This window comes from Peromyscus californicus, unplaced genomic scaffold (genome assembly GCF_007827085.1).
Source record: "Peromyscus californicus insignis strain IS unplaced genomic scaffold, ASM782708v3 Scaffold_17__1_contigs__length_78620276, whole genome shotgun sequence".
NCBI lineage: Eukaryota > Metazoa > Chordata > Mammalia > Rodentia > Cricetidae > Peromyscus > Peromyscus californicus.
The window spans coordinates 3,803,237-3,817,988 of NW_026294469.1; the positions used below are offsets into that span (position 1 = coordinate 3,803,237).

Consider the following 14,752-nt stretch of genomic DNA (forward strand, 5'->3'; position numbering starts at 1 on the left):
ATCGTTAGTCATCAGGGAAATGCAAACAAAAACTACCTTGAGACTCCCTCTGACACCTGTCAGAACGGTTAAGATCAATAAAACAAAAGACACCTCACGCTGGCGAGGATATGGAGAAAGGGGGACACTTACTCATTGCTGGTGTACAAACTGGGACTAGATCTACCTCAAGGTCCAGCCAGACCACTCCTAGCATCGACCCCAAAGTCTACATCCTACTACAGAAACACTTGCTCATCCATGTTCGTTGCTGCTCTTTCATAATAGCCAGAGATTTGAAACAGCCTAGGAGAGAGAGAGAGAGAGAGAGAGAGAGAGAGAGAGAGAGAGAGAGAGAGAGACTGAGACTGACTCTGTAAAGTTGGGCAGGAAGGGAAGTGAGGAAGATGTGGGAGGAATTGGGGCAGTGGAGTACACTTAGCCTATACTGCAGTTAGCCTCCCAACAATTGGATTACATCCCATATTCTCTGTCACCCAAACTGCACATTCTTGGGCAATTTTTCCATGCTGAAGTTTTCTTACAAATTAAGGTATATACTTTTAAACAATCATTTAGTCTTTTTTCCCCAAAGTCAGTATGAGCCAAAATGAAAAATTATAACAGAAAATATCTACTTATTTTAGTTGTTAACAACTAAACTCCTGTACCAAACTTTAAAAGCTTCATATGAATACTCGCAGTAAAAAGTGTCGTCGAGACTGGGGAGCCAACACAATACCAGACCAGCATGAGGACCTAAAGCCAGACAGGCACAAGACAGGGGCACCCTGGGGATCCTGGCTTGTCTCGCCTACTGGGCAAGCACCAGGTTTCCAGGTCAGTAGGAAATCCTCTTGACAAAAGACGGTGACCAGCTCCTGGGGAACAACACCCCAGTTGTCCTCTGCCCCCACATGCACACACATATATGACCGTATAGATACAAAGTAAGAACAAAACAAGAAATAGATCAAAAACTCTATTTTAAACCCAGTAGGGACTGGTAACGTGCACGCTACACGAGCCGGATAACTTGCGTGTGATTCCTGGAACCCAGCTGGATGTGGCAGCTCACATCTGTAATCCCAGCACTCCAAGAGTGAGATGGGGAGAGAGACAGGAGAACCACCCAGAAGCCCGCAAGTCAGCTAGTCTGGAGTACACAGAGCGGCAGAGGAACAAATAACCTGATTCATCAAGGCGGAAGATAAGAACCGACTCCCAAAAGTTGTCCTGTGACCTCTACACATACAGCTGCACTCACGCACAAACACACATACGTACACACATAAATAAACAAGTAAATCCTACTTACTTTAAAAGTTTTAAGTTCTATTTATGTACTTATTGATAAGTCTGTGTGGACCCCAGCACATGGGTCCTGGAGATGAAACTGACAGCTTCAGGTGTGGCGGCCACTGTCTCCACCCACTGAGCCATCTCACTGGCCTCACACTCACAGTAAAGAAACACATCTTCAATTAGTCAACAAGATTAGATGGTAATACTGAGGACATATTCTCAGTTCTAGGAAAGATAAATGAGTCAATGCACAAGATTACCTCTCTTGACTGCTGAAGGCTGTTCTTAGGAACCCTGAAGCCATGAACCGTGTCATCAAAGCACCTGATAGAGAAGAGGCAGCTATCTGTGGGTTTCACCTGGACACAAAGAAGTCAGAAAACAATGTTCACTCACTGGAAAACAAAGTCCCGGAAATTATCCATCACAAAATGTAACATGTTATCACAATGTAACAATACTCAGTTGAACAATCTGAAAGGCTGATAAAGCAACAAATGGTTTTAACTGCAGAGCCATCTACCTTGATGGCTGGCATCAGGTACACATGCACTACTATTATAGTCCATAAGTAAAGCTATGAACAAGCTCAGTATGTCTGATAAAATAGAAATCATACAATTATTAATCAAGAACAAGATAACCAAAAAAGCCCAATTATTTGGGGGTTAACATTCACACTTCTAATTGTTAAGATTTCCTGGCTCTAAGCAGAAGTCACAACAGAAATGAGAAAATCTTTTAAATGATAATGAAAAAATCCACCAAAGCTAGTAGGGTGAAATAAAAACAGCTACAAATAGTAAAATACACTTTAATGGCTCTGTTATAAAGAAGACACATCTCACTACTTTAAGTTTCTCTCTTAAGAAACTATGACAGTATGCACAAGGTCCTAGGTTCAATCCCTGTACCCAACAAAACCACATCAAACTATGAGAAAGCAAATTCAATCCAAGAAACTCAAGTTTGGATTTTCGTTTGCTTGTTTTATTTTTATTTCTATGCCTGTCAGCCCAGCACTTGGAAGGTGAGTTGGAGAGCAGCCTGAGTCCATGAAGCTGCGGGGAAGAGTCGGCAGAGCCCGTGTGCAGCACTCCTGACAGGTCAGACAAGATGTTCCCGCAGGTACAGCAGTCGGACGCCTGTTACAGGGATAACGAACTACCCTCTGCCTGCAGCTTAGACCTGATCCATCAGAGGGAATTCTCATCTGGCACTCGGAACACAGGGAGAAAATAATGGCTGGGGATTCCATAGGCCCTAATAGAGAAGATAATGCTGTCATTTTGCTAAAAGGACATGATGTGCCCATCAAATTACTTCCTAAACTATCGTGTTTATTCTCAGAGACCACTGTGGCTACCAGCTCTGAAAAAAAAAAAAAAAGTTTCCTTTTTGCAGAGGGCATCTGTAACTGCGGAGGCTCATAAACGGTCAAAGTGATGAGAATAAGTGACAGTTCAACCATAAAGAAAACATCTGTGTCGTCACCACCACTACCATCAGCCCCAACCAGCACTGTCAAGGTCCAGGGAACCCTGCAGAAGGGAAAAAGACTGTAAAAGCCAAACGAAGGGCATAGAGCACATAGGAATCAAAGAAAATACGAAGAAGAAAATCAGAAAATACTGTGGAGGAAACAAACAAGTGACAGCACACAAAAACATGAGCTGTCCCCATAAAATCTGCATGGGTTCTCAACACCCCACAAACAGCCAGACACACAAATACATGAGCTGTCCCCATAAAATCCACATGGGTTCTCAACACCCACCAACAGCCAGAACAATCTTGTAAGTAATGAAAACGGTTTGAGCCCCAAACTTCCTCAGCTGGAAACACACTACAAGGCCACAGTAAAGGAAACTGTGTAATACCAGCAGGTACATGAGACAGTGGACTACGACAGACCTCATGTAGAGTCAGGTGATTTCAAAACAGCATGCCAAGACCCCTGCGGGAGGGGGACTTCAAAACACGCTGTAAACACAACTGGACATCCACAGGCAGAAGACGGGGCTGAACTGTACCTTTAGCATGCACAAAAAGTAACTCTAAGTGGATCAGCTCAGACTGTGCAAAGTCGAACTATGAAACGGATGAAAGACAATATAAGGGATGGAAAGTGTACGACAGTGTACCTGACATGCTGTCCTAGACGATGGACCACTGCAGAAGTGATCAAGGCAAACAAGCAAATTCACTTGTCAAATCTAAATCCTCTGCATATCCGGGGATACTATCACCCAGATGAAAAGACCATTCAGCATGAAGAAAACATCAGATTGTTATGTGTACGAATATCCAGAATACATAAAGAGCACCTAGGACAGCAAACCAAAAACTGAACTGAACTGGACACTGGGCAAAGGACTTAAGTAGACATTCCTCCAAAAATTGTTCACAGATGATGAAAAAGCACCTAAAATGATGCCAAACACCGCTAAACGGGGAAGGCACAGCCCAGCTGTAACGAGGGCCACGGTCCAAAACGACAGCAGGCAGCCTCGGCCAGTCGTGAGCCCCTCCAGCATTACTGGTAGGAAAGTAAAGGGCCAAGCTACTCTGGTAGAGGGGCTCCTCCAGATACGAAACCTACAAGCACCATGCAAATGAGCAGGTCTATTTTTAGGTATGTATTCTCAAAGCAATTTCTACCCATGTTCATTACATCACTGTTCACAGTAGTGAAGCAATTTAAAGAACTAAACATCTACTGACAGATGAATAACAAATAAGGAAAATGTGGTATATGTGTACAAAGGAATATGATTCTTTGAAAAGGAAATCTGATTACATGCTACCACATGGTAACATCTTGAGGTGTTATGCTAAGTGGAATGGGCTAATCACCAAGAGACAAACGTTTGTCTCTTCACAGGCCCATCGATCAGGATGAATGCACCTGACTGGCCACAAGGGTGCTCTGAATTGATGGGCCAATTAACCCAGCCTGTAACCTTCCAAAGGGGAGTCCTGCTGATCCCAAGAGGACTGACATGGGAGAGTCAAGAAATGTGCACTTGAGAGCAGATAGGTGCTATGTTACTGGTACAACCCTACTGGACTTAAGTAAGCCTGGGCTCCAGGTCAGCCCAATCGGTAAGAAGAGATATCTCAGTCTCCCGGACAGTAAAAATAAAATTGTTAGTGAGTACAAAGAACTTAAGACTCCTCACTTTGACACAGGCTTTAAGTTTTATTGCAGCCTCAGAGAAACTTCTATCTTCCAGATTTACCCATGAAAAAGACACACTGTACCTCCAATGTTGACCACTCTGTCTAGATGCTTTGGATCACCTGTTTCTAATGCCACAGTGGAAATAAACAGGATGAGTGTGTGTGTGTGTGTGTGTGTGTGTGTGTGTGTGTGTGTGTGTGTGTGTGCGCACGTGTGTGTGTGTGTGTGTGTGTGTGTGTGTGTGTGTGTGTGTGTGTGTGTCTACGCAAACAGAGATTCTTGAACTTTGCTTACTCTTAAGTGTAAAAACACATGTACATCCATCCCATGGAATCCCCGGGGGCTGCAATGATTGGACAATCTACTGCGGCATGGACTTCACGGTCTGTACAGAGCACATGTCTCATCTTACCGTGCACACCGCTTGAGTCAGGTGTTTGCATCCCTGGCGGTAAGTATTCCGGACTGCATCAGGCCTTCAAAACAAAAATTAAATAAGACAAAGCAAAAGAGCTAAGTGAAAACTTTCAGTATTTTAAAATTTATATTCTGAAATGTATTAAATGTAAGAATAATACTTACTGTTTCCTATACCAGGAAAGGACTCCATGTTCTAACACTACCCAGAATAACTTCCAGCCAAAAAATCTTGAACTCTACAGAAAAATGACAAAGATTTTCCATGTTGATGCATCTGGATTCAAATACGTAAGTGACAAAAAGAATTAAGTTCAAATAGACGTATGTGAGTCTTTCACCTAGACAAGACGGAACAATAAACAGTAATAAAACTGAGCTGAGATACTAAATGCAACGATGAGAACATGCCCCTCACCACAGGTGACACACAAACGCCACATTGGGAAGGTCACAATTCACGGCTCTGACAGTTCTGGTCAGGGCTATTTCTGGGCTTTGAATACAATTTCCTCAAAGTTGTGAATGAATGTCTAAAGAAGAGAATTAACCTACATTCATTTTGTATAATATAGCTACATTCAACAATTTCATACACAGGGACTGCTTACAGACACAAACATAGTGTAAGTGCTACCATGGCTGACTCTAAACAACAACTAAGTTCTAAAACACACAGATACGTTGACAACCAGGAGATGTCCTTCCTAGGACAATTCAAGAACTAATTTTCTGTGAAGTCCTCTATAATTTGATGTTTATAACAAAAACAATATTGTAATTATGACTTAGTGAGAACAAATATTTTCCTCTACTCCTTCCTCCCTATTAAACTTACTCACTTTAAAGTACAGACCATCAGCCTAAAGAAAGTGTTGATGCAATAAAAGGAAGCCTCTTGAAATGCAAGAGTATAAAAGTCGCTTACAATACAAGGTCTTGGTCATCTACAGAGATCCTCCTCAGCTTATGATGGGAACAGCCCAGCTAACTCATCCTGACTTGAAAATACTATAATGCAAGCGCCTAGCTCAGAGTGCAGAGCTTTCTGAGCCTGCGCGTGCCTGGCAATGCACACCATTTCAGGGCGATAAAACCATACAACATGTTGTGATGGCAACACATACAATCTTGGTTGTGCAATCTTGGTTGCTGGAAACTGCAGCTTATCACCACTGCCCAGTAACACAGTTCACTACCAGGCCGAGAAAAGATCAAAATTACAAATCAGTGTATGGTTGCCACCAAATGCACGGCCTTTTAATGGCACTAAAAAGTCAGAAACTCTTAAGTCAGACTGTGGTAGTTTGAATGTAATTGGATCCCATAATCCCATAATCTCACAGGGAGTAGGAATATTAGGAGGTGTGGCTTTGTTGGAGGAAGTGTGTCACTGTGGGAGGGAGGCTTTGAGGCTTCATATACTTAGGATACCACACAGTGTGACTCAGTTGATTTCCTGTTGCCTAGAAGGTGTATACCACCTTCTAGAAGCTCCAGCACCACCTCTGTCTGCATGCCATCATGCTCCCCACCATGACCATAATTGACTGAACCTCTGAAACTGTACTCGAGCCACCATAACCAAATGTTTCCTTTATAAGAGTTGCCATGGTCATGGTGTCTCTTCACAGCAATAGTACACCCGAACTAAGAAACAGACCATGGTCAGTCAGGGACATGCTGTATGTCTGAAATCACTGAAAAAGCATTAAGAATCCTTCCAGCTTCCTACTTAAAGCCATCCCATCATACCTTCCAGAGAGGACCTTCATACCGTTTCAGTGCTTTGTAGAGGACCTGCTGGAAACACGTTTCATTAAAGATGCATCTACAGAATTTAAGCATTCATTCAATTTCTTCCCCTAAAACTTACTGATTGAATTTAGTTCACCAATACACACCTTATTACCAACAAGAATATGCTTCATTTCAGCACCATGGGCAAGGTCAAGAGGTTTCTGATCTGTGTAAAATACAAGGGGGAAAAAGCCACTATGTCAACTACACACACACACACACACACAAAATTCATTATGTGTACTTCCAAAAACTCCTCCCCACCAACAAAAATAAAAATAAAATCACCTGCCAGAAGTCACCCTCTCAATTTTTTAAGGCCTCCTTTTAAGTCAGAAAACTTGATTCTCCTCAGAACACTATGTACTGGTTCTGTGACCAGTCAGGTTTTCTGGCCTTAAATAACTATATTCGTTTTCTGACTGAGTAACAAATTACAAGAAGCTTACCAGTTTAAAACAATACAAATTTACTATCTCATAGTCAATTTGTTTAAGCTTTATATTAACTTGTTACCTTCTGGTTAACTGTTTAATTCTGTTAAAAATACCAAACACCTGGTATATATTGGCCATATTTGTTTCTATTTCTTCTCGTGAAATTCTGTTATGTGCCAATCACTATTTTAAGGCACTGGTGATTTAGCAATGAACAACACAAGAGATAGCAATAAATTCGCAGTAAAAGAGACATAACAGGCAATATGCCATGGTATGCTAATATAATTAGTGACCGATTTGGCAGACAATAGCTTCACTTCAGGCAGAAGGTGAGACAGTGTTCTGGGATAACCTCTCTAAGGCAAGGATGGTTAGCCTGAGAAGGATCTTGTGAAGACACAGGGAACAGCTAACTCGAAGGCCCCGAGGGAGGAACAAGGCGGAGGACACGAGACACGGGGACAGCTCACACACAGCCAGATGTCTGTGAGGCGCGAAGAGTAAGCTGTGGTTTCCAGACATAATGGATAGCTTCTGGAGGGGCTCGAGACAAGGAGTGACAGGGTTTGACTGACACTTACATCCCGTCAAAGTGTTATTTCATGACTATGAGAAATTACGACATTAACTGGCTGATCCTATTATTGTGCTTCAGGTTTTTAATAGCTCTACCAATATAGAAATTCACATGCCATACAATTCTATACACCATACAATTCTAATTTAAAGGGCATAAATAAATCATTTTTAATGTGTTGGGAATTGTACACCTATGACATGGTTGTTTAAGGAGTTTTTTTTTATCTCTTATTAATATACCAAAATGTTAATCAAGTGAACTAATGGTATGGAACGGCTCTCTGGAATGCCTTCAAGATAATCCAGGGGGTGGCAAGGGATGAAAGGAGAGTGGCCATTGCTTTTGACCTAGACAAAAGATCATGGGCTTGACGTCGTCCCGAGGCCGATTTAAGGACTGCTGATGTGTTCAGCAGTGGCTGTAGGCATCCTCTTCTTCAGTGAGGAGGAAAACCCTTTCGAAATGTTCACTGAGAAATCAGTTATCAGGTCAGCTTTTCCACACAGCACCTAGGAAGATAACGGTCTGCCAATTTTGTATTTTCATCCTATTTTCAGGGCATTTTTGAAAAACTATGCTTCCAGCAGAGGGAGAGATAACATGATTTCTTTCATAGAATTCTGCCCCAATGCCAAAAATAAATTCTGAGCTGCTGCCAACTAGATGAAATCTCAGAGCCTCATCTCTGGACTCAATGTCTACAGGGTCAGGCACACAGAAGAATTCAATAAAGCACATTTAGAACTAATTGAGCAGGCTCCCTACCTACCTGAACTTATAACCAGCCATTTCAAAAAAAAATGTGTTATCAAAACAAAATAAAATAAAACGTCTTTGCTCTCTGATGGGAAAATTCAAGAAACATGTCATCTCTCTTCAAATTAATTTGCATAGAAGGAAATTTCAGTTTAGTCCCAACAATACTGTTACCAGGAACATAAAAAGCTTCCAACGTTCTGTCAACTGTGCATGCACAGCAGCATCAAGGTCAGAACTGAATGCCCAGAAGAAAAGCACAAATGCATAAAAAGCATTCAAAAGAAGGCTATCTCATTAGAAGCTTCAAATCCACATACTGCTAAAAGGGATGTATAAACCCCAAAGTCAATTATTTGAGGCAACTTTTTGGATATTCACAGATATTTCCAAACTAGTGAAAACTTTGAATCCCCCACCACTAGCTTTTGCAGCTTGTTTTACAAGTTGAAGTGGAACAAGGTGACCTGGCTTCCTCCTTTAGCCCAGGCAATGGCCACGGGTCCCGACCGCAGTCTATTTAGTGTCATGTCTTAGTGTGTTTTGCTTGTGACTTTCTCATATAAAATGGCCCCAAAAAAATCATGCTGAAATGCTGGGCTGTGTTCCTAAGTGCAAGATTATGATGTGCCTTGAAGAGAGAACTCGAGTTAGAGACAATGCACATAGGCTGAGGTGCTGTTGGCCATGACCTAGGTGTTAATGGATCAGCAACACATATTACATTACATAAGGTGATCTTAAACAGTAGCACTCATAAAACAAGGCTGTATATTGATCACTGATGAAAATGCCATGACAAGAGGCTCATGATAATCTAATCCTGGGTTCTCCAAAAAGAGCGGTTCAAAATTCTCTAATACAGTGTTGGTGGCAACCATATGGAATGTAACTGCTACAAACAACAACCATCAATTGTACCCAACATTTCCCTGATGGGAGGATTATCGTGGTCAACAATGGGCTCATGTGGAGTAGAGAGTGCATTACTAGCTAAGTCTTAAAGGAGAAAAAAATGTCACTTTCACATTTGTGAATGTCCTTATTTAAAAATGAGACCATTCAATCTAACAAAGGCTGGATCCCAAACAGAATAATTTTAAATAGCACTGATTCATTTTATAGAGTCAATCAAAACGACCAAGGATGGGTCTCATCAGCATGCTCACCATTTTTGTTCTTCAGGTTGGGGTCAGCTCCACTCCTCAGGAGCTTTAAGGCACACTGTTTATGGGCCCGGTAAGCTGCACAGTGCAGGGGAGTGTTTCCTAACTGATCCGAACAGTTCACATCAGGAGGACTGGGCCTGCTGAGCTAACAAAGGAACACAATGTGATTATATGCCAAAGAAAGGCTCAGGCAGAGCCCTCAGGACAGCAGAGCCCTCAGGACGGCAGAGCCCTCAGGACGGCAGAGTTCACAGGCAGGCAGAGCCCTCAGGACAGCAGAGCCCTCAGGACGGCAGAGCCCTCAGGACGGCAGAGTTCACAGGCAGGCAGACTACATCCCTTTGGCTCACACCTCAGCTGGCTATGCTTGTCCTCAGGACCAATGACATCTGAGGCCTATGTCCTAACACCACACATGACAGCAGTGCTACCCACCTACCCCTCACATTAAGATTTCATAGTGAGCCGGGCGGCGGTGGCACACACCTTTAATCCCAGCACTCGGGAGGCAGAGCCAGGTGGATCTCTGTGAGTTCGAGACCAGCCTGGGCTACAGAGTGAGTTCCAGGACAGGCACCAAAACTACACGGAGAAACCCTGTCTTGAAAAAACAATTTCACAGTGGTGGCACACACCTTTAATCCCAGTACATGGAGGTAGAGGTAGGCGGATTTCTGAGTTTGAGGCCAGCCCGGTCTACAGAGTGAGTTTCAGAACAGCCAGGACTACACAGAGCCAGGACACACAGGACTACACTGTCTGGAAAAGTTAAAAAAAAAAAAAGATCTCACTAACATGCTTGCTGTCCACAGCCTTGCCTTCCATACTTGTGACAGCAGAACTATAAATCCTGCACCTGCCCACAGTCCCCAGGCAGAGTCAAACCCGAGATGTTAGAAGCATAAATGTCAAGGTTCTTTCTGCTGAATCCGTCATCCCACCTCGCTGCTGCTTCAGCAAGCTCTAGACAGTCTCCATTTCACAAAATGTTTAAAATGTTGCAGGTACTATACTTAGAACCCAAAGAAGTGTTTTCAAGGGAGCTGAAATAACTTTAAAGCAAATGGCAATGCTTCAGTCTTGAATTCAGAACAAATTTAGAGTTTCATATTTAATGAGACCATGCAGCAAATGTAGAGGGGAAAGTAGGTCTCCTAGGAAGACAAAAAAAGCAGGCAGAGCTGGCAGCTTGCTCCGCTTGCTTTGAGCTTGATCCAAAACTGTCCCTTCTAGGTATACCACTCTTCTAGAAGGACAATGTTCTTTCAGAATTTGCTGCTCATCAGAATGAGGAAAACTTGCTCCTTGACAGAACCTGCATTTTTTTTCAATTTCAAATGGGCTTAATCTGAAAAAAAAAATTTTTTAATTTTCTTTATCTTAACTATTTGCTATGAGAAACTGGGTTCTTAATCATCAGGTTTTTGATTGGGGAAAAGAACATAAATAAGAAATTCAGAGATCCATCAGCATGTAAAGCTCCTAAACTATTCCCTGGCTAAGCTGCCAGGTGAGTGTGTGTGTGTGTGTGTGTGTGTGTGTGTGTGTGTGTGTGTGTCACTTCTATTCTAGTGTGAAGATAAGAGATTTCCTCCCACAGTCACTGAATTATGAACTTAAAATTTAAGGAGAAACCACTACCATATAAAAACGTAATGCTCCTTGTTACCAGAGCTGACACTTCGGCTGTCCTGCCTTCTCTTGCTGCTCCTAAAAGCAATTCTTCAAGCTTTCTTTGTTGAGTCCTTTCCACAGCTGCAAGAGAAAAAAAAAAAAATGTCTTACTCTACAGCTAGTACAATCCTACTGGAAAACTCATTACATTATAAAGGGGGGCTGGAGAGATGGCTCAGCAGTTAAGAGCACTGGCTGCTCTTGCAATGGACCTGAGTTGGGTTCCTGTTGTGGGACATTTGTACACTGTGTGAAGGTGTATTGCTGTGATTGGTGTAATAAAAAGCTGAATGGCCAATAGCCAGGCAGGAGGTATAGGTGGGACTTCCAGGGAGAGAAAAAAAGAGGAGAAGATAATTGAGGTGCATAAAGGTGGCCAGTGAGACTATGAAGAAGCAGGACAGCCACAAGGCACGTGGCAGGATGTAGATTAATGGAAATGGGTTAATTTACATTACAAGAGCTAGTTAGGAACAAGCCTAAGCTGTAGGCCAAGCTTTCATAATTAGTAAGAAGTCTCCGTCTCATTTGGGAGTGAGCTGGAGGCCCAAAGGAAAGCCTGACTACAGGTTTCCAGCACCCACATTAGGCAGCTTACAACCACCTCTAACTCCATCTCCAGGGGCTCTGACACTCTCTGCTAGCTCCTGCAGGTACCCACCACACACACATGGAATACGTTTACAAAGATACACACACACATCCATAAATAAAAATACTTAACAAAGATGAATAAAGAGTAAGTTGATCACAGTGTAGAAAAATACATATGTTTTGAACTGAAATTCAAATGCAGTTAGATTTGGAAGTTCTTCTGCTTTTCATTTCCAGTGAGCTCCATTTTCTTCATTTTGGGATGAAATTATAATTTCAATTCAAAGGACATTATGGATTTACTTATTTATAACACAGCATAAAACAACTTTTGATGATCAAAATACTACTGTTATCTGTTTGGGAAAGGAGATAAATGGGGTTTTTAACTTCTAGAAATGTTATAAAGGGGAAAGTAGTAATAAGAAATAGCAACTGGTAGTAAGATATATAAATAAAATATCTGTTTATTTTATAAGATTCCAAATTACTTTACATACCTCTACAAAAAAAACCAACCATAAGTTGTATTTGTATTTAATAAATACTATAATACCAAGTGTCAAGCACTCCTGTGTAACCACTAAGATAGGTGTTATTTTATGGATTACAAAGCAGAAACTAGGTGGTAGAGTCACACGCCTTTAATCCCAGCACTTGGGAGGCAGAGACAGGCAGATCTCTGAGTTCCAAGACAGCCAAGGCTACACAGAGAAACCTTGTCTCTTAAAAACAATAAATAAATAATTAGATAGATACATACATACATAGACAGACAGACAGACAGACAGACAGACAGAGAACAAAGCAGGTATGGAGAGGTAAGGAAGACCACAGAGTGGAGGGCTGGGACTTTCAAGGCTGCTGTGGTCTCTAACATTAGTTCTGAAATCCTATATGCAGAAGAGCAGCTGGCAATGTGATGAAAGAGTGGACTGTATCAACACGCTCTCTTTTGCCTAGACTTGTTCTGTTGGGGAGGAGGAGGAGGAGGAGGTGGTGACAGCTGCTGCTGCTTCAGGCTGAAGGTTTAGCTCAGTGGTAAAGAACCTGCCTACCAAGTACAAAGTCCAGGGTTAAATCCTTAGCAACGTAAAACAAGGGCCTGTAAGTGTTCTTTTTAGCTAAGTATTGTGGTATACTCCTGTAACCCCAACACATGGGACACAGCAAAAGGATCAGGAGTTCAAAGTTACTCTCTGCTACACAGCAAGTTTAAGGCCACCTTAGACTGTATGAGACCTTGTTTCAAAATAACAACAAAGAAGCAAGTTCCCACAAATATTTAGTGATCCAGCTTAACATGTACTACAAAGGCCAGAAGAGTCATTCCCTAACAGTCCTCCTGGCTAAGGAAGACATTCTAGTCTACTCTTCCCCTGGGCAGAGAAGCCACTGAGGAGCCAGGTAAGTGGGGAAAGGAACATTTACTAAGGGCTAGTCATTACTGTGTGCTCGAAACACAGGTAAACAAACACATACACTGCATAGGAAAGTCTGGAACTAATAACTGACTACAGTTACTACCTATCATCTTCTATGCTCATATCTTTATTCCCATGCACTATCTATCTATCATCTGTCTGTCTGTCTGCCTATCACCTACCTGTCTGTCTGTCTCTGTTTCTCTCTGTCCACACAGGCTCTCAGTGGCTTCCTCTGTTGCTGGAATTGCTCTGTTTACTCTTTCCTCTCACTGAGCTATGAGCACTTGGAGAGCAGTGGTATTCCCTTTAGTCCTGTGCACACCACTATCATGCACAGCATTACCCTTGGCTGTGACTTATTTCTTCCTCATTCTGGAAGCAGGATACTCATCTGTATCCTTAATTATCCAGAGCATTTATGAGTGTCTGGAATAAAGTGTATCTGCCTAACAACAATCAGGTGGCCAATAGCCATATTTCAACTTTAAAAATGAAAAAACGGAATCAACTAATATTCATTTCTACAATTTCTAGGCTCACACATGAGGGAACACAGTCAAGGATTCAAAATGTTCCTGGGCATTTCCTGTCCTGTGTCTATCATGGCACACAAAGAAGACTGCTGCCTCAGCTAAAGAAAAGCCGAGGCTGCGGTGTGGGGTAGAGGGTCCTAGACTGTTCTTTTAGTGTGCTGTTCAGAGCGATGTTTCAGCTGGTGGGAACAGCGAGCTGAACGGTAATGACGTCCATTTTTCTGAATGTTTTCCTCACTGAACGTTTCTTTTGACTTTTGGCACAAGGTCTCATGCAGCCCAGACTGGCCTTGATCACACTAGGTAGCTGAGGCTGGCCTGGAAGTCACGGGCACCTGATCTCCCTCCCAGCCACTGGCATCACTGGCCCCCACCTACATTTTAAGTCTCTCTCCATCCTGAAGACACTTAGCTGCTTCCTGGAGCAGGTTACATAATAACACAATTACTGTACAGACAGCACCTGGGAAAGGAATTTCATAAAGTCTCTACTTTGCAGTCACCACAGAAATGAATGATTGGGACAAATGTTACTAATGAACATTGTATCCATGACTAGAAGTTTACTTACTGGTAAACAAGATATTTATATTACCCCTTCCACAGTCTACTTACTAGTTACAAAGGAAAGAGCTACTTTGTTTCAGCAGGTCACAGTAGCAGAGTTAGTCAGTGTCAACTGCCTCAATAGTGGCACAGATCAATTCATGTGCTTCCTAATCTTATGCAGTAACACAGGAGACAACCTCACCTGCTTAGTATTCCTGCCCCCAGGCATGTACTGTATCTAATCACCTGGAAAGAAAATCTCAAACTGAGGGACATCAATTAAAAAATCCTCAACTGTCTTTCCAACAAACTCTCTCCCCAATATAAACACATACTTTGTGACAT

At 42.3% G+C, this 14,752-nt stretch overlaps 1 protein-coding gene across 4 annotated transcripts in view; it reads right to left on the minus strand.

Moving 5' to 3' along the window:
• The window catches only part of Osbpl1a (oxysterol binding protein like 1A), a 187,004-nt gene that overhangs the window by 134,261 nt on the left and 37,991 nt on the right, over positions 1-14,752 (minus strand). For 2 of the 4 annotated variants that reach the window (XM_052741548.1, XM_052741549.1), the window contains exons 6-12: positions 11,300-11,385; positions 9,631-9,775; positions 6,790-6,851; positions 6,641-6,688; positions 5,051-5,124; positions 4,881-4,944; positions 1,545-1,643 (exon numbers count right to left, since the gene is read on the minus strand). In XM_052741548.1, the coding sequence (XP_052597508.1) occupies positions 1,545-1,643; positions 4,881-4,944; positions 5,051-5,124; positions 6,641-6,688; positions 6,790-6,851; positions 9,631-9,775; positions 11,300-11,385 (578 nt within the window). The remainder of the gene's footprint in view (positions 1-1,544; positions 1,644-4,880; positions 4,945-5,050; positions 5,125-6,640; positions 6,689-6,789; positions 6,852-9,630; positions 9,776-11,299; positions 11,386-14,752) is intronic. The other 2 variants (XM_052741550.1, XM_052741551.1) reach the window with 2 other exon arrangements.